The sequence below is a fragment of the Mus musculus genome, chromosome 14 (genome assembly GCF_000001635.26).
Source record: "Mus musculus strain C57BL/6J chromosome 14, GRCm38.p6 C57BL/6J".
NCBI classification, from domain to species: Eukaryota; Metazoa; Chordata; class Mammalia; order Rodentia; family Muridae; genus Mus; species Mus musculus.
Window position 1 is genome coordinate 69,369,488 of NC_000080.6, and position 20,174 is coordinate 69,389,661.

General features: G+C 45.9%; 1 protein-coding gene across 7 annotated transcripts in view; it reads right to left on the reverse strand.

The window, feature by feature from the left end:
- Gm16867 (predicted gene, 16867) overlaps positions 1–20,174 on the reverse strand; it is a 140,791-nt gene that overhangs the window by 6,198 nt on the left and 114,419 nt on the right. For 3 of the 7 annotated variants that reach the window (XR_003950916.1, XR_001781315.2, XR_874771.3), the window contains one exon: positions 3,526–3,634. Coding sequence is in view for 3 of the 7 variants with exons in the window: in XM_011245294.2 (XP_011243596.1) it covers positions 17,904–17,910; positions 19,465–19,526 (69 nt within the window). In the remaining 4 variants the exon portion in view is untranslated. Of the gene's footprint in view, positions 1–3,515; positions 3,635–4,750; positions 4,820–17,880; positions 17,911–19,464; positions 19,527–20,174 lie in introns of those variants that run through there. The other 4 variants (XM_011245294.2, XR_001781314.2, XM_030248111.1 and 1 more) reach the window with 4 other exon arrangements.

Here is a 20,174-nt window from a genome sequence, read left to right on the forward strand (position 1 = left end):
TTTGGGAAGCACCCGTGTGTCTACTTTCCAGGTTAGGCAGGCTGCTGTCACACATTTAGGCATGGATGGATGCTGAAAATAACTGTCATCCAGGGAACCAGAGCCCCTGTGTGCTTTTCTCCTTGCGATTTAAATAGACTCCGCTGCGAATTCTGAATCTTGTTAGAATGACTGGCTGAATTCGAGTCTAAATTCAGCAAACTAAGCTGCGTCTACACGCTTTGGTTTTGTTATGTTGAGCTTGCAGCAAGAAAAGACTGAGGGCTGTGGGCACCAAGTCCGACCGATAGCACAGAAACCAGGAGCTTCCCTGGGAACAGGACTTAACCAGCTCGCACTGTTAGGCCTCTAGGGGCCTAACCGAGGCAGCTGCTTATAAGGTCACTGTGGTCTGGAGGGGGCTCAAGGGGTGAAGCTCTTGCCGTGCAGGCGCGAGGAGCTGAGTTTGAAACCCAGAACCCATGTGAAAAGCCACCCGCTGTGGCACATGCTTGTACTCCTAGCACAGCCTGCAGAGACAGGGGGATCCCTGGGCCAGCCAGCCGAGATTCCACCTCAAAAACCAAGCTAGACAGCATCTGAGGAACTACATGGGAGTTGATCCCTGCCCTTCCCACACATGGCCACATGTGTGCATTCACACACAAAAGTAAGGTTTTCATTTTGAAGTACCTATTTACATATAGATAAAGAAATGACTGGGGGCTTGAGAGATGACTCAGTAGTTAAGAGTGTTAGCTGCTTTTGCAAAGCATTTTGAGTTCACTTCCCAGCACCCACAATTGTCTATAACTCCAGGCAATCTCATGCCCTCCTATGACCTTCATGGGCACTGCACATGTGTGACAATGTGGCACGCACACACACACGTAGACAAAAAGTTCTTAATTTTAAAAAGATTTATTTTATATATGTGAGTATACAGTCACTGTCTTCAAACACACCAGAAGACACATCAAATCCCATTACAGATAGTTTTGAACTAACATGTGGTTGCTGGGAATTGAACTCAGGATCTCTGGAAGAGCAGTCAGTGCTCTTAACTGCTGAGCCATCTTTCCAGCCTCCATAGGTTTTTGTTTTTTTTTAATAATTGTATTGTCAATGAAAATCAAAATGAAATAGCATTGGTTTGAGCACTTAACATGGCATTGGGAGGCCATGGTTCACCAGATCTTAGCCACTTGAGAGTGAACCTTTGAACTGAGCAACAGTTATCTGAAACATGGTTAACTTGGGCTGGCCAATACAACAGACTTCTTCCACCAAACTGCATGGACACCAAGTTAGCCCCCAAAACCTTTTCTGCAAGACAGCTTGGCTTTTTCCAGAATCAATCATAATTTTTAACAAGTAGTGTGGTTTCCAGTTTTCCTGTCAGCAAAGCTATCCATACAGCCACCATTTTGGAAAGTCTCAGATCCAGTTTTCAAGACTGTCTTTCAGGTTGCAAGCCTGACTAGCCTCAAATTAATTTTTTAATTTGTTCTTGACTGGGTTGATTTTGTTCTCGGTCACTCTCCATAGATAGTAACAGTAAATACCTTTCTGGCTCCTTGTTTGGAGCCAACTTTCACCATATTCTTTCTAAGAAATTCCCAGTGGGCTCTTGCTGTTCCCTTGGGTTTTCCAGTGGCAATATGAATTCCACCTTAATCCAGTCTGAAGTTCTAAGTGTTCTGGTGTGTTTTCTGTTGCTGTGAAAGACACGATGACCAAAAGCAACTTTGGAGATTAAAGAATTTATTTTAGCGTACACCTCCAGGTCACAGTCCACCTCTGCGGGAAGTCAGGGCAAGAACTGAAGCAGAACCGTTGGGGAAATGCTGCTTACTGACTGACTTGCTCCCTGGCTCACGCTCGGCTGGCTTTTGCATGCAGCCCAGAACCACCTGCCCAGAGATGGTGCGACTCGCCTTCCACAGTAAGACAATCGCTCTTTCAAAGACAGGGCCACAGGGCAATCTAATCAAGATGATTCTTTCATAGCAATTCTCTCATCCCAAGTGACAAGAAAAGCTTAACAGGGCACTAAGCTTAAAGGCTTTACTTTTAGAAAATTTCTAATCTCATTACTATTACTAACATGGATGTAAAATACCACTGTGCTGGTTGGTTTGGATTGTGAGCCCAGCCTTTAACAGTGGAGCCATCTCTCCAGCCCACTGCTTGATTTCAAATCTCAACTTGCCACAACTGAGAATCACCAAGAGAGAGTATCAGCTGTGGAATTGCCTAGATCAGGCTGGCATGTCTATGGGAGTTTATCTTGACTGTTAGTTGATGTAGTGACATCCAGCCCACTATGAGTAGCACCATTCCCTAGGTTTGGCTCTAATGCAGTATAAAAGAAGAGAAAACTAGCTGAGAACAAGAGCAAGCAGGAGGAATAGGGTGCATCATCCTCTCTGCTCTGGGCTGTCAGTGTGATATGACTATCTGTTTAAGTGCTTTCCTTGTTTGCTCTCAATGGTGAACTTGTAACCTAGAACTGCAAGCCAAATCAACTCTTACCTTCCCCAAAGGTGCTTTTTGTAGGTTATCACAACAGAACTGACACTAGAACAATCACTTTTGCCTTGAGTTCATTGTGAACTAAGTATGAATAGCTATGGCCTACGAGCATGGGTCTGTGTTACTCTGGATAATGTATTTCATTGAGGAGGTGATCATATGACCTTTTATAATCAGAGCACAAAAATTATAAGTCAATTCATTTGCCCCATATGAACTGTTGGTGGTAACAGTAACAGTTGAATCTTTCAGGGGAGGTTTTCCTATTCTGCTATAATCTGCCTGTTATTGTTAATCCAGAGATTCAAGAGAGAGGAAAAATCAGTTCCACAATTTTGAGCCAAATTTGAAGCAGGCTTTAATTAAACACTAGCCAAGGCCACCACTGGGTTCTCAGGGAATAGCCACAGGTCACATTTGCAGGAGCTTAAAAAGGCAAAGGCTGGGCGTGGTGGCACACGCCTTTAGTCCCAGCACTCGGGAGGCAGAGGCAGGCAGATTTCTGAGTTCAAAGCCAGCCTGGTCTACAGAGTTCCAGGACAGCAGGGGCTATACAGAGAAACCCTGTCTCGAAAAACCAAAAAAAAAAAAAAAAAAAAAAAAAAAAAAAAACCCGCAACTGATTGCTTTTCCCACCATGCTCAATAATCAGGGGCAAGCATACATCCTGACATTTCCTACCTACATACCTCTCCCCACATGTGATCAGGCACATTCAGTGTAGATGGGTCAAACAGTTTAGCGGAGTGAAAACATGTGACTTGTTATCTCCCAAGAACGAAAGCCCCCAGCGTTCCAGGAAGTTACCTTGTCCTTAGGCAGGGCATCTGGGGCTCCGAGCTTAACTTGGCTCTTTGATTTATAACATTCTTAGCTGTAGAGTTGGAGGCTAGCAGTGTGCTAAGGTTAACAGTGCATTCCCAAAGTTGTACCCAATAGTCACAAAAAAAAGATGTGGAAGGTGGTAGTAAGCGACTAGTGAGAAGACTAAAGAGCACAAGGTAATCTTACCTTTTAATTTACAACATCCCACCTATTCATAAACAGAAAGCCATAGTCTGTCTTGCGGATCTTCACGGCACATGTGGCTTCTTCAGAGAACTTCAGTTCCAACCACCAACTGCCAGAAAAGATCAAATTAGAAGCTAAACCTCTTTCAGCCATTCTTAGAATATATAAACAGATTTTCTTGAAGGCGGAGGGTAGGTCTGAGCCATGCTTTAAAATAGACATAAAGACAGATGGCAAGAGAAGATGGCTGGCTGATGGGAACTGCAAGGGAAAAAAAAAAGCCCAGGGCATTTGTTTGAAAGGCTGTGAGGGAAAAAAGGCATAGGGAAACGGGAGTAGAGAGAATATAGCCTAACACAGGGTGCCTAACCATTGCGGGGAAGAAGAGTATATAAGACTGTGAAAACAGACAGCCTGTTAGAGATGGTGCTTAATACAGGACTTAGTGCTTAGAGCAAATAGCTAAAATCAGCTGGGTGCTGCACGCCTTACTTAGCACTTAGGAGGCAGCGGCAGGTGAATCTCTGTGAGTTCGAGGCCAGCCTGGTTTATGGAGTGAGTTCCAGGACAGCCAGGACTACACAGAGAAACCCTGTCTTAAAAACAAAAACAAAACAAACAAACAAAAAATCAAAACGATAAATATCCAGGTTAGGTAGAAGGGAGGCACCAGACTCAAAAGCTTAACAATTTAACAGATCACAAAACACGGCCTTGGTTTTGGTTTTTGGTTTTTGGTTTTTGTTTGTTTGTTTGTTTGTGTGTGTGTGTGTTTGCTTGTTTTAAATATTTTTGCACTTGTCCCATGAGTTTAGATTGCACTTTGCCTGTTTTTATTGCTTCATTGTTTAGTTTGTTCTTCTAGATCATGAAATGCTAATAGTTCGCATGGAGGGTGGACAGTTGTGGTTCTCACGGGCCAAGGAGCAGAGAAGGACCTGCCAGACCTGCAAGTATGTCTTCTCTCAGAAAGGTTACCAGAAGACGAAGGGAAGATGCATTCAATTGGAAACACAATACCACAGAGAGTCTTTGCCAGCCCACCATGTTCTGGGGGCTGAAGGTCTCAACCCTCTGTCTGCCTCCTCTTCACAGCGGAAGAATTTGTTGGCATGCTTTCATTGTCTATTAAGATATCCATTAGGAACGGCTGAGGCCTGCTGCAGGGCCACTCTGGTCTTTGATCTCCACCCCCTACCCCCATCCTGACAGGTAGGTGGGTCTTCTTAGGTGCCAGACTTCACAGTCCCTTGAACACTTTTATCAACAGCTTGGGTCTGTAACATGTAAGAGACTGAAACAAAAACAAACAAACAAAAAAGTCAGACCTTGGAGATTTCCACCTGGAGAAAAGTCCAGGAAGCTCCATTATAGACTATAGTGTTGACAGGTCTCAAAGACATACTCTTTGTTTAAACGATAAACTCAGCTAAATGGAGGGTGAAGGAGGGCCTTCCTTCCTGTCAGCCACTCATCTGAGAAATGTCCTAGGTATCAGGTTTTGTGGGAGACCAGAATTCTAGTGACCCTGACTGACAGGAAGGGGACACACTGGTGTGTGCTAAAATTTCCAAGAGACAAAGGGTGCACCTTTGGAGTCCTTGGCAGAGGGCTGATGCTTATTGAATCATTACGTTTGCATTACATTGCTTTATGTGAATGTGGGTGTGTGCACATACCACAGAATACATGCGGAGGTCAGAGGACAGCTTAAAGGAGTTGGTTCTTTCCTTCTACCATGTAGGTCTCAAGGATGGAACTCAAAGCACCGTGCTGCCATTCCTGGGCTCCATCATCAACGCTGAAAACCAAGACCCACCCCCTCCTACAACTATGCTGGGTTATTATTTAGGGGAATGTCCATTATTTTTTTTATATTGAGCAAATTACAAAAACACAGAACAAGTATGTTAGGGACCACTGAGCTTTGTGTCTTTTCATGCTGAGCCATCTTACCAGCCCTTATAGTATTAGATCTACAAAGTTCCAGCTCTCTCTGCGGTGAACCATGGAATTCTTACAACCAGCAGTAAACAGATTACCCACCCTGTCTTTGCCTTGCTTTGTCATGTACAGGACTTGAACTCTAGGAACCAGACTTGGCATTTTCTTTTCTTAAAGAGTTCCTCTTCTCTACCCAGATTTATAAAACCAAAACAAATTAAAAGTGAAAATAAAACAATTGGGACTCTTAAAATCTTTTTTTTTATTTTTTTAAGATTTATTTATTTATTATATGTAAGTACACTGTAGCTGTCCTCAGACACTCCAGAAGAGAGAGTCAGATCTCGTTACGGATGGTTATAAGCCACCATGTGGTTGCTGGGATTTGAACTCCTGACCTTTGGAAGAGCAGTCGGGTGCTCTTACCCACTGAGCCATCTCTCCAGCCCCGAAATCTTTTTATTCTGGTTATGGCAGCACAGAGAATTTTCTGAAACACCCAGCCATTGTCCTGCTTTGACTTGAATGTGTTCCTCAAAGTCCATACACTAGAAACTTAATCCCCCACGAAAATGCAATTCTCGATATTCTGCGTGACCTCAAAAACTATAATACTAGGAAAGAAGGAACTCAGAACTTTTGAGATGGTCCCTAAAATACTTACTGTATGTTTTTATAATTTTCTTACTATAAAAGGATGTATCTTCTCCTAAATAATAAGCCACCATAGTTGTGGGGGGGAGGGGTCTTGGTTTTGCTTGGGTTTCACTGATGAATGGAGCCCAGGAAAGTCAGACAAGCACTCTCCCAAGATCCCTCAAGGCCACCTCAACACAGTCCAAGGTCTGATACATCCCAGCTTGCTTTACAGAAGAACTGGTTTATCTTTGTGAGTCTGGTTTGTAGATGCTGCACACATACAACCCCAGTTCTAAGCTGTTTGCTATCACTTGAACAATGGATTCCAGGAACACTTTGTCTAAAGAACACTTTCTAAACCTCCAGCTGTTAACATTTTGAAAAGAAAGCCTTTTCTTTTCTTTTTTTTTTTTTTGGGGGGGGGGGTCCGAAACAGGGTTTCTCTGTATAGCCCTGGCTGTCCTGGAACTCACTTTGTAGACCAGGCTGGCCTCGAACTCAGAAATCTGCCTGCCTCTGCCTCCCGAGTGCTGGGACTAAAGGCGCGAGCCACCACGCCTGGCCAAGAAAGCCTTTTCTTTATACTGCCTTTCTCCCATGTAATATAGGATGGTCTCATGGACATGCGCATTCCCCTGTGTGAGGGATCAAAGCAGATTAACCAGGGATGATTTAAGAGAAAGAAATCCTCCAAGGACTGAGTGTGAAGAAGGAAAATTGGGCCTGTGAGATGGCTCAGTGGGGAAGGGCGATTGAAGCTCAAGCTTGAGGACCCACCAAAGTTTGCTGTCCAGGATCCATGTGAGGTGGATAGAGAGAACTGATTCCATGAAATTGTCTACTGACCTCCATGTGCCATGACATAAACGCACGCACAAACTTTCTCCATACACAGCAATAATAATAAGGGGGGCCGTGAAGATCAGATTGTTCTAATAAAAGCAGGAAGCACAGCCCTAGTGATCAAAGGTGGGCACGGGAGGGGGGGAGGGGGCGGGGGAGGCCGGGCAGGGGGAGGTGTGTTATGTAGTCCTTCCACTAGGTGGAGCTATGAAACATCTTGACCCCAGAGCCTTGTGTTCAGATCATAGTATTTCTCTCAAACAAGGACTCCTGTTAACATGATAAGCTCAAAAAACTTAATTCAGATCATGGGTCTGACTGGCCAGAAAAAAAACAAAAAACAAACAAAAACAAAAAAACAAAAACAAAAAAACAACTTGAATCAGCTCTGAAATTGTACTTGAATGAAGAGCTGCCATAGAAACATCCTGTAAGACCCTGTACAACACAGATTCCCACAGTTACCTGACAGATAATATTTAAGATATTGTCTTAGTCAGGGTTTGTATTCCTGCGCAAAACATCATGACCAAGAAGCAAGTTAGGGAGGAAAGGGTTTATTCAGCGTACACTTCCACATTGCTGTTCATCACCAAGGAAGTCAGGACCGGGACTTGGAGGCAGGAGCTGATGCAGAGGACATGGAGGGTGCTGCTTACTGGATTGCTTCCTCTGGCTTGCTCAGCTTGCTGTCTTGCAGAGCCCAGGACTACCACCAGCCCAGAGATGGCACCACCCACAGTGGGCCCTCCCCACTTGATCACTAATTGAGAAAGTGCCCTTACAGCTGGATGTCATGGAGGCATTTCCTCAAGGGAGGATCCCTTCTCTCTATGATAACTCCAGCTTGTGTCAAGTTGACACACAAAACCAGCCAGTACAGATATATTGAGTTAAATTAAAAAAATATATTTAGTGGGGTGATCAAAGGAAGACAAATTTTAAACTACATTAACTAATTGTGTTTTTTCTTCAAGTTGACAAACCGAAATCTTAGTTCCAGTAGACCTAAGGTAAAATTGCCATGCAATTTCACATTTGTTGTTTCTTGGAAAGTGACTTGAGTCAATCTTTAAGACAAATAATCACCTGGTTCTAATAAAAAAATGAAGCTACTCACACCTTTTAATGGAGTAGGCCTCTCCCAGAACTCTCCTAAAGAGTTGAAAACAAGCCAGGTGTGACAGGTACACTCCTCTGGCCAGCCGAGAGGGGATACTTAATGGCCCTGTCAAAAGAGAGGAAGTGGGGAGAGAGACGTGGGGTTGGGGGAGGGAGAAAGGGGTGAGCAGGAGTGAGGGGGGTTCCATTGCAGGCCAGAGAGCTTTCTCAACAAGCACAAGGTAGCCAGACACAGAACTACATCCTTCCAGACATGGGTGAGCTCAAGCTGTAAAACAAGCCCAGGAACCAACAGTTATCATCCTTCTCATACTTGAGGTATAGAGTTGAAATTTCAGTGAAGCACATGACTAGTGAAGGAAGAGCTGGGACTTAAACCTGGGCAATGTCACCACAACAAACCATCTCAGGAGCTGCACAGAACTGCCTGGAAATGGCCAAAATAGAATGGTCTGAGCACGGGGACTCCAATGGAGGAGTTAGGGAAAGGACTAAAGACGCTGAAGGGATTTGCAACCCCATAGGGAGAACAATATCAACCAACCAGACACACCACCACCACCACCCCCAGAGCTCCCAGGGACACATGGAGGAATCCGTAGCTCCAACCACATATGTAGCAGAGGATGGCCTAGTTGGGCATCAATGGGAGGAGAGGCCCTTGGTCCTGTGAAAGATCAATGCCCCAGTGTAGGGGAATGCCAGGGCAGGGAGGCAGGAGTGGGTGGGTAGGTGGGGGGGAGCACCCTCATAGAAGCAGGGGGATGGGGGATGGGATAGGGGGGTTGTGGAGGGAAACTGGGAAAGGGGATAACATTTGAAATGTAAATAAAGAAAATATCCAATTAAAAAAAATGGTCTGTGTGTGTTGAAGGCTCTCAGTATCTCTCTCTCTCTCCCTCTCCCTCTCCCTCTCCCTCTCCCTCTCCCTCTCCCTCTCCCTCTCCCTCTCCCTCTCCCTCTCCCTCTCCCTCTCCCTCTCCCTCTCCCTCTCCCTCTCCCTCTCCCTCTCCCTCTCCCCCCAAATATGGGCAGCCTTCTCTTTCTAATCTCCCTCACACTATGATTTTAAGCTTCACCATAGCCACAGAGCGAACCAACCATGATTAAACTTTCTAAAACCTTGAGTCAAAATGAATCATTTCTTCCTTAAGTTGTTCTTTCAGGTATGTGGGTCGGAACTTCTGAACACTTGGCTTTCGTCCTTTTGGCTTATGCTTCTTAACAAGTATTATCTCCCTTTTTTTAGCTCCACTTTCTTGAGGCTCAGTTTTATGGATAGTTTTTAATTCTAATGCAGTAAGACATACATTTAGTTTTGTTAGTATTGCTTTTGGACTTGGTTTAAGAAGGGAAAGCTTTCTGACTGTCCTGAGGACCTAAGAGACAGTAGTAAGAGTCAGAGACATCAAAAAAGTCCATTTACTCATTCAACACACAGACTGGGTGCTGGGTACTTGAAATAACAGTGAGGAGAAAGAGAAGATTAAAAGAAAGAAAACTGGGGCCTGGCGGAGCTTACCTTCTAGTAAGAAAGAAATCAGAACACAATATAAGGCATGCTAGGGAGCTTAAGCCAGAGAGCAAGAGAGTCAGGAAATGGATTGGGAATTCCAGGAGAGTAGCAGGCTGTAGGCATAGGCAGCCAAGAATATTCTTCCAGATGAAGTGTTATCAAGCCAAGATTTGAAGGAGAGAGAGGGTGCCCAAGGAGATGGGGGAAGGAGATTTCTAGAATGAGAGAGCAAGATGTACAGAGACCCTGGGCCATGAGCAAATTGAGGCAATAGAGTGTGGTAGGGCTTGTGCAGAAAATCAAAGCAAGCAAAGGCTGGGGAAGTGCGCAGACAGAGAGGGTAGGAGTTGGTGGGCTCTCACGCCATTGTCATGAGAGAAGCCAGAGTGAAGGGTTCAACAGGGTTGCTTAGCTTTGCACATGAATGTGAGTTCTGAGACAAAGGGAGACTACAAGGATCTGTATAGCTGGTCTGTAATGGGATGGCAGGGCGCCAAGCAAAGAGAGCCTCTGCAGGTTCTGGAGGACCTTTGAAGGCAGGGTCAACAGGATTCAGAGTGGACCCAGATGCTCAAGGACAACGATTCAGGCTCAGGAAGGACAGCACAAGGAGGCTGAAAGACTGGAGGAAAAGGGAAGCCATTGTCCACCCCACCTCTGGGTGCGTTATGATTCAGACATAGATTTCTTTACTGTGGAAGACTCTAGGGCATCATAGGGGAGCTGTGCGAGGCCATCGTGGGTAATTGTGGAGACAGTGGGCAGAGCAGCAGAAGTGATGCCCTGGCGGATATGGCTGGGAGACCAGGGTAGAGGAGCATCCTCTGTAGATCTGTCTGTCAGCTCAGGATGCTGCCACTGAACACCACAGGCTGGGTAGTCTAGACAGTACGCATGTCTATATCACAATTCTGGAGACTGGAAAGTCAAAAGTTAAGCTACAGGTTCACCGAGCTCTCTATCTGGTTCACAAAAGGCTGTCTTTTCCTGTGTCTTGCCCAGCAGTTTGTCCTCCCCCCCCCCCCACACACACACACACCCCGCCTCCCTTTCTCTTCTTACGCAGTTGTGAGTCCCACCAGGAAGGTCTCTTCTAAAGGTCCCACCCAACCCTAATTGCGTCCCTCCCCCAAAGCCCTACTTCCAGATCGCAGCCCATTGGAATTTAAGGTTTCATCACAGGACTTGCAGTTCTTGTTCAAACCACACGGTGTCCCTGCTGCCTTGTTGATCAGTGCTGTGAGGTTTGGCAGGTTCCTCCTTATAGCCCCCTTGTTCCCAGATTCTAGCTACTTCAAGTAACTCAGCCGTGAGGCTCATCCTTGGCTACAGCACCTAAAACAAGTCTGACTTCATCTGATCTCAGAAATTAAAGGAGCCAGAGGACACAGGGAAGAACAGGATTTATAACCTCCAATCTCTCCTGTGGTGCTGAGCTGGCTCTGGGCACAGAGCAACCTCATAAATACCAGCAGCTGGAATGCAAGAGCCAGACGCTGTCCTCAGCCAACCCTGAGCCACCTGGGCAAGTTTCTGGCATACCTTGGAGAACCCTGGGGCTAGCTGGACAGCAAGCCAGAGCATGGACCCTGCTAGATGCCAACCCACCTCTCTTGGTAGAAAAACTCTCATGACCCCTCCCTGTTTCAACACTGTCTCAGAGGCGGCATAAATCAGGGGTCTAGAATAATTTGAACCAGTTCGTATATACAACGAACCCCTATCTAGTCAAGGCAAATACATTTGGACCAGGGACGTCCCAAACAGCAATTTTGTTGTCTGAATAGCACTGATTACAAAAGTGGGAGCATCAAAAGCTTGACTGGCTGCTTTACAAGTTGCAAGTCTTTATGCAAAACTGCATAAAAGAGCTCTCACTGGTTCCTTTGCATACATTAAGCTTGCACGCTTTTTACTCCACCATCTTTCTCACGGTGTTTCCATGAAGTTCATGTGTTTGAAGCTCCCCACTTCCAGTCACAGATACTTTGGCGTTTGTTCTAGTTCCATTCTCTTGCTGTGACACTGTGACCAAAAGCAACTGAGGGGAGGAAAGTATTTATTTGACTTGCACTTCCAGGCCACAGTTGATCCATAGAGGGAAGTCAGGGCAGGAATTCAAGACAGGGACTTGAAGGCAGGCCTGCTTGCTATTCCATAAAGCATTGCCTCTAACCAAGGAACTCACTCAAAGCCAAAGTAGGTAGAGCAGGAACCATGGAGGAATTTTGTTTGCCTTCTTGCTCAGGTCACACTTGGCTCGATTTCTTACACAACCCAGGACCACACCACCTGCCCAGGGAATGGTGCTGCCCACTGTGGGCTGGGTCCTCCTACATCAGTTAACAATCAAGGCAACCCCCCCACAGACAACCCAGAGGCCAGTCTGACTTAAGCAACCCTTCAATTGAGACTCCTTTAGGCTGTGACAAGTTGACAATTGAAGCTAACCAGGACAGTGCTGTAGTACAGTTTTCTCCTTTATGCATAATACAATCATTCCATCTCCATTCTGGAGTAAAAATATGTTGGTTTCAGCTGCATGTCTTATTATCCATAGCAACAGCCATGCAACTGCCCCAGGAGGGGTTGCAATGTATTCTCTAGTCCTTCATCCATTTTCAGGGTATCTCTGCACTCACATACTAGACCCACTCATCAACAAAACACCCCACTTCATACGACAAAGAAGAAAACAGCCACCCTGGGTTTCTTCCCCTGGTCATTCCACCACCACACGGCTCCGCTTCAGTTATACATCTTACTATGCACAGCAAGACCTATGAGACCACTGCTATAGCAGGAAAGCACACCACCCCGTACTACAGAGGGGAAAACAGCCACGTCAGGATTGTCTCTGCAAATGTTGCACCCTCAGATTGTTCAGCCTCAGCCACATGCCTTACTACCCACAGCAAGGGCAATATAATCGCTTCTCCTAAACTCGTCTTTGGTTTGTATGCCCCAATTTGTTGCATTCACTTTCCTAGAGAGACACAAACAGACATCTATTCACCTACATAGGAAATCAGTGGCAGTTCCATCAAAACCCAACTGGGTAAGCCAGTGACTTTCTTACAGAGGACTGGTATGGAGTTACTTAGAGGAGCGTGATGGCTCCCCCACCTCCAACAGCTACATCACTCCCAAGTCTCACCCCATCATGGATGATGGTGACCTCATGGAAGCCACATGAGAGTCTCTCAGTCAGCCTCCCATTTACAATGTGCTCCAGCATCTCCCAGGATCACTTGCTGCTAGGGTGAGCAGGAGGAAGCCTTAGCTGGAATCTCAGGGAAGGGTACCATAACACCTCTCTTGGCTGCCACCGTATTGCTCTGTTCCTTGAGTTAATCCTATCCTATGGGTGATGTCCTGACAGCTCCCAAACATGCTGCTTGTTTATTTTGTTGGAGTTGCACTTCTGCAGAAAGTCAAGGGACAACAGTCACAAAGTGTCACAATAGTGACAAAGTTAACTGGATTATTGTAAAGAGATGACTGTGGAGTCGCAAGGTTGTCCAAAGCATTTCTTCCCTGGGAACACACAAGGAACAATAGGACATTAAATGCATCAGAGATCACATTAAATCAATGGTAGTTTATAATCTGGACATTAGGAGGCTTTAGTATACACAAGCAACGACATGAACTTTGACTGTTAAGATTTGGTTTCCTGCGTAGTCAGAAGCCTGAAAAATCAACAGAACACATAAGCAATCGTCTTAACAGAATGTAAGACCTTGCCTTCTAAGCAAATTCTCGTTTGCAAACTTTATCAAGAGCAGATCAGTAGTTTTAAGAGTAATTTTCTGGATTCCTTTTCTATTTTATAACGTAGCCAGGAGAGAGCAACGGCTCATTGTTGAGCAAGGATCCAGCCAATAGAGGGCAGAGCCTCTTCAGAGGTAGCCACCTTCCTTCTCAGTCACCACTGACCTAAAAGGCATCATGCTAGAGTCTCAGATTTGTGCCCATGAGAAACCGCATCACAGGGCTGCTTTGATGTCTGTCCAACATGGAATATGTGATATCACTGGCCACGCTCCCTTCCCCAAGGCCAGATGAGGCAGATACCCCTCACGGATAGACATCTCCACATCTCTTTCTCAAACTGATGGAGTAATGTTTGCATAGTTGCTTGCTTGATCTCCTTTTATGTTAACAATTAGACCACATGAAGATCTTCAGGTGTATAGGTGTAAACTTCCTCCTTCTTCCTTCAGCCTTAGGAGTCAGACAATCAGTAATAACACTAACTGAAGCCATTTCTCCTTCACGACATAGAGGCTTATATGATTTCAATTGGATCTGATGCACATGTGAAGTGCAGAACATGACGCTGGCTCTCAGGATGGCTGCAGAGGCTAATAGAAAGGTCAGGTAGAGGGGCATTGGAAACCTTCCACTGCCCAAGATCTAGTGGCTGCACTGGTGGACGCAGAGGCAGACCAAATAAGCTCTGAAAGCCAAGGCCCTATTGGTCTAGGCTTTAAATGCCAGATTCCTGACTGTGTGCACTCTGACTGGAAGCGTTTCACTCGGAATTTCAACTTCTAGTGATTGTGTGTCGGGACAGGAAGAGAAGAAAAATGGAAGGGGTGAAAAGGCTGCACCTCACCCTTGAGTAGTGGTCGCAAGTAGGGGGTTGTATATTGGATATCCTGCATATCAGATGTTTATATTACTATTCGTAACAGTAGCAAAATTGCAGCTATGAAGTAGCAGTGAAATAATTTCTTGGTTGGGGGTGTCACCATAACCTGAGGGACTGTATTAAAGGGTTACAGCGTCAGTGAGTAGAAAGCAACTGCTTTAGAGTCTGCTCCAAGGCTCTCTCCAGCTGAGAGTCCCTTACGTTTCTGTGAAGGCTGCCTACCGAAAGGATGGTGTTCCTTTTGCACAGAGATGTTCAAACAAGAACGCTGAAGCAGCAGTGAGCCCATGCTCCAGACCCAAGTGGATGTGACAAGTGCGGCCTCTCTCGGTCCCAAGCCATAAATATTTCCTAGAATCCAGGTTTTAACCCCCTTTTCTAGCCCTTTATGATCCCTGCTTCTGTTGTATCAGATGCAGATCCATCGAAGGCAGCTCTGGAGTCACCCTAATCGTATTTATTAAGAATGAGATGGGGGGGGGGGGTGGAGGGAGAGAGATGGCTCAATGACTGGCTTCTCTTCCAGAGGGCCCAGGTTTGATTCCTAGCGCCTACGTGGCAGCTCACAACTGTCTGCAACTCCTGTCCCAGGGGCTTATATAAAGTACATACGTGCAGTCAAAACACGAATGTACACAGACTTTTTAAAAATTAATTAAAAAAAAAGAATTAGACAATAGAAAGTTCCTTAGCAACCCTTCAAGATGTAACTTGAGAAGATCAAGTATGCTGTGCACCCCTTTAGACTCTGCACTCAGGAGGTAGAGGCAGGTGGATCTCAGTGAATTCCAGGTTAGCCAGGGCTATAAAAGTGTGTGTGTGTGTGTGTGTGTGTGTGTGTGTGTGTGTGTGTGTGTGTTGGGGGTGCGGGGTGCGGTAGGGCTGGAGAGATGGCTCAGTGGTTAAGAACACTGGCTGCTCTTCCAGAGGATCCAGGTTCAATTGCCAGCACCCACATGTCAGCTCACAACTGTTTGTAACTCCAGTTCCAGAGGATCTGACACTCCCATACCAATACATTTGAAGTTAAATAAGTAGATAAAATAATTTGTTTTTTAAAAGGAGGTATAACTTGAGAGCCACTAAAACTAAGTTTGGCTCCTACTTCAAGTGTGACTCTCTCATGAGAAGCCCACACCACACTTCTACATTTCAGGGTGTCTTATACTTTCCCTGAAAGCCTCCCTTTCTATTATAGGTATTATCTAATCACATGTGTAGGGATTCCAGCCCCAACCTTGACATGAAATTATGTTTATTTGTATGTAGTGCTCACATACACATACAATGGATGGCATGTGTTAGAGAATTCAGAGAATAACTTGCGGGAGTCAGCTCTCTCTTCTTACCATGTGGGGCTCTAACAGCAAGCATCTTTACTCACTGAGCAATCTTGCTGGTCCCCAAAGTCTCTGCCTTATGCTAGCTCATCTTGACATTCTTTCCTGCAGGGAAGTCAAGAATCTCATCTTTACCTGAATAGCTGTTTTCGGGGGAGGGGGGTGGGCCCTGGGGTGGGGGTGTGACTCTGACCTGAGCCTCCAGCTCTTCACAGACCCCAGTCCTTGGAGGCTACTGTAACCCTCAGCCCTAAGCAGCAGCATGCTGGCATCAAACAGAATCAAGCAGTAGTAGGTGGCACCTCTGTCCTGCTTTGGTGTTGGTTGTGATAAAAACACCACCATCGAAAACAACTTGCGGAGGAAAGGGTTTATTTGGCTTACGCTTCCAAATCATTGAAGCAGGTCAGAGCAGGGGCTCGAAGCAAGAACATGGAGTCAGGCGCTGAAGCAGAGATTGTGGAGGAATTGTGCTGACAGGCCCCCTCTCCATGGCTTGCTCAGTCCCAGGGGCAAAGTAGCTGGGCCCTCACACATCAACCAATAAAAACTCATTGGTTCACCAAGTTGGACTTCAGTGTTCTATTAAGGGTAAATTGTGTGTGTGTGTGTGTGTGTGTGTGTGTGTGTGTGTGTGTGTGTATGTGTGTGTATGTGTGTGTGTTCCCCAGGAAAACTCTTTTTCATACAACAGTAGGGTGTCAAGAATTAGCCTTACCTAAACAGAGGGGACAGAGACACCAGGGGAAAGGCAAGGCCTTATGTTACAAGCAGCAGTGCTGGGCTGGTTCCCCACCATGCTGCTGCCCACAGAAGAGGCAAGCCTCTCTCCCCTTGGAGGATCAACTTTCTCCTTTGTAAATGAAAGGCTTTGGATTCTGTGACCTCTAAGGTCCTTTGCTCCATGTCAGGGTTAGGGGTTAGCAAGCCCTACACTCATGGGATGGAACAAGATCCAAGGAGTGGGGGGTAGACATTGTTGAAGAGGACATAATAACATTCCTGGCTCTGAGGTCCACACTGGGGGCGGGTCACAATGAGTCACCAGAGGAAGACAGGAAAAATTAAAGGAACATGGAAAGTTGCTCCTGGGAATGTGTACTGGAGTAGAAAACCTTACCACAACTGATAAAATCAAAATTGCCTGCAAAAAATAGTGCTTGCTTTCCCAAAGACATCCAAGAAGAATGTTAAGAGCAGGAGGCTGAGCTTATTTAGGGCCAGAACACTTGCAATGTTGAGTTTAACTGCAGTATAGCCCCAATCTAAGTGCTGTAGCTCATGCAGACACCTAACAGCTTCATTTTTAAGAGTTTTTTGTTTTGTTTTAGATTTATCTATATTTAACTTTATGAGTTTGAATATTTTATCCATGTATTATTATATGCATCACATGCATATCTGGTGCCTATAGACGTCAGAAGAAGGCGTCAGATTCTTTGGAATTATAATTACAAATGGCTGTGAGCCGCTATGTGGGTGCTAGGGACTGTACCTGAATGCTCTGTAAGAGCAGCAAGAACCCTTAACAGCTGAGCCAGGAAACACCTCTCCCCAGCCCCGGGAAATTCTTTTAGATAAGCAAAGTAACCTGGATGGAGTTCCTGCCCTGACTTCCCCCCAATGATCGGGTCTAGTTCCTACTCAGTTTTTAAACTCCGTTTCAAAATGATTTTCAATTATTGGTGTTGGTCTGTGTGAGTGTGGACATAAGTGTGGGTTGCTGTGGAGGCCAGAGGCATTGGATCCTCTGAAGCTGGAGGTGCAGAAGGCTGTGAGCCACTTAAAATGGGAGATAGGAACCAAACTCTGAGAGCAGTGAAGAGCAGCAGGTGCTCAGACTTCTCGGGAAAGGCAGAGATGGTGGGGGCTTGAGCGGGGCTGTCGGTGGCCCCTCCAGTGGGACAAGAAGCAGCCGCAGTAGGTTTGTTGGCCAAGTGGAAAAGTGAAGATAAGTCTGTAAACTCTTGGAATGATTCCACCAAAGGCAACTTCTAGAAAAGTACAAGTATTTGGGGGAATTTGGAGCCAACTGAAGGTCGCTTCGTTATCTGCACCATCTCTTCCTGGCCATAGTGGCTCGGCTTTCTGTGTCTATGACCCTGGGGAGGAGCCTCCAAATCTTACGAGCTGCATGAGCCTCCTGACTCGCAGTTTCCTTTCTATTACTTTGATAACTGTAAGCTACAGGCCTAGCTTACCTGGCTTTTCAGCACCATAACACACGATCCATGGCTGAGCGGGACAGCCCCACAGCAGCCCACGCAGCACTTGGACGGGACACCGTGAAAGCCAACTCGCCCTCAGCTTTATTTCCCTATGTCCTGTAACCAAAGAATGTGATATCTTCATCTATAGGGTCTTTCTGCCAAGTTCTGGGGTGCAACCAACAGCAGCAAACATGCGCTTCATGCTTTGTGGGGCTTCGGGAGCCTCCCTGGCCAAGTATAGAAGTAACCCACTTCTGAGACTTGGGTATTTTTATCTAACATCTCTATAACCACTGGTGTCCCTGTCCTGGCTCACACAGGGAAACCTTCTCTACTTGAGCTCCCTAGCTGTCTTTACATTATTATTTAGCTAATTGTGTGTTTGAATGTTCGTGTGTGGTTTGCACATGTGGGTGCAGGTGCCAGGGGAGGCCAGAGGAATCCCCCAGAGCTGGAATTACAGGTGACTGTGAGTTGGGGGTTGGGTTGGGAGGTTAAGAACCGAACTCTGGTCTTCCAAGAGAGCTGTGAGCACTCTTTCCTCCTCATCAGCCCTGTCTCCAGCCCCCTTGCTGATGTTTTCATAGCCCATTCTTCTCCCTCCCTCCCTCCCTCCCTCCCTCCCTCCCTCCCTCCCTCCCTCCCTCCCTCCCTTCCTCCCTCCCTCCCTCCCTCCAATTAATCCAGTACTGGTATGATTATAAGCTAGGAGGAAGAATCACTGTAGTTGGCTGCCTTCGGCCCAGTTCTGCACATCAGGGCTTGTGAAATGATTATTCAAGTCATTGTCAATTTTCTGTGGGTCCCCATTCTTAACACTCAGTTGGGTGAGACCATTGATGGTGGCTTTACCTATTGCTTACTTGCATAGAAATGCTTGTAATAGGTGAGGGCATGTTTGCATCCCTCACTGATAAGCATAGCCCCCGTATAGTCTGTTTGCCAATCTCTTATGCGGCGTGTTGATTTATGTATGTCTCACTTTAGAGCTGTGGTCCCTACTGGAGTAATGGGACACATGACTATTTAGCCCATCTTACAAGGATCTTAGCTGGCTCAAACATCTTCACACTTTTTGTCCTAATCCTACACAGAACCTGACTTTATCAAGTTAGACAGAGGGCAGATGACTTGGGTAAGGTGGGATATGGAAACCCATCAACATCCCAGGGGGTCAAATACACCGGAAGCTCCTTTACAGATACGGGATGTTGCAAGATCTTAAAGTAACATGGCCAGGTATTTTATGTGGCTTACCATATTAGTATGTTCTTGAAAACTTTACAACTGTGCCTGGGCCTTGCACCTTGTGTGGATATTCCCCATTCTCATTTTGGGAGGAATTTGTATGTCTTTTATATGTTTCCCCATCAAAAAATAGCTTATTTTATTTTATTTAAAACAAACATTCAAGCATTTGCTCCTTTAGCAACAGGGAACCAAGTTGAGAACGAGATCAACAGAGAGGAGGGGACACAGCGTAACACATGTAACTCTGAAGACAAAGTGTCAATTACTCTCTGAATATTAGATTTTTTTATCTGTCAAACACTCGGAAGTTAGCATTTTATACATCATCCACGTATGAAACCATTTTATAGAGGTCAGGCAGAATACCAAGGCCCTGGGCCGTCATTCCATGACAAGCTGTGAATATGTGAAGATTACCTCAGGCCAGTACTCTGAAGGTGCATTTCAAGTGAATATGAACTGGCCTGGAGATCCAGTAGCTAAGGGAAGAAAGAAGTACATTAGCAAGGTCTAATGCAGCAGGAAAACAGCCCGGCGCTTGTATTTGTTGTCTGGCTTCCTCATTCTGGGGCATCTCCAAGGGGGCTCTGTGCATTTCTTCATGCCAATGGTCTTGGTTGGATCAGCTCAAGCCGTTTGGTTTATCTCTGGCCTTCCTGATTGCACCCAACCGGGGGTCTGATAGACTATTGGCCTGAACTGCATGTGGGGTCACTCAGCCACATAGAGAAAGGTAGCCCTGCCTACTGCTATGCTCTACTGTCAGTGGGACAGCTTCAGTTGATGTCTCGACACCCATCGTAGGGGTGGTGGATCTACTCCTTTTCAACTCATCCTTGCTTCTGTTGGTCCCTGTTTGGGGACCAAGTATTGTGTGTGCTATGTCTTCCAAAGAAAAGACTCTCACACAAACCTCAGTGAAATGGCAAGGCCCTGTCACTGAAAACACCACCTACTTTAATTAAGAGACATGGAGGAGGGCTGAAAGAAACAGTGTCTTCTTTCACTGCAGGAACACTGCAACAGCCATGTTGAGACCTACATAAAACCAAGGCACTCAGCCTTCCAACTCAGTGCAGGGAAGGGTCATCAAGGCCCCAGCCCTGGCTGAGGACCTATTAGAGAAC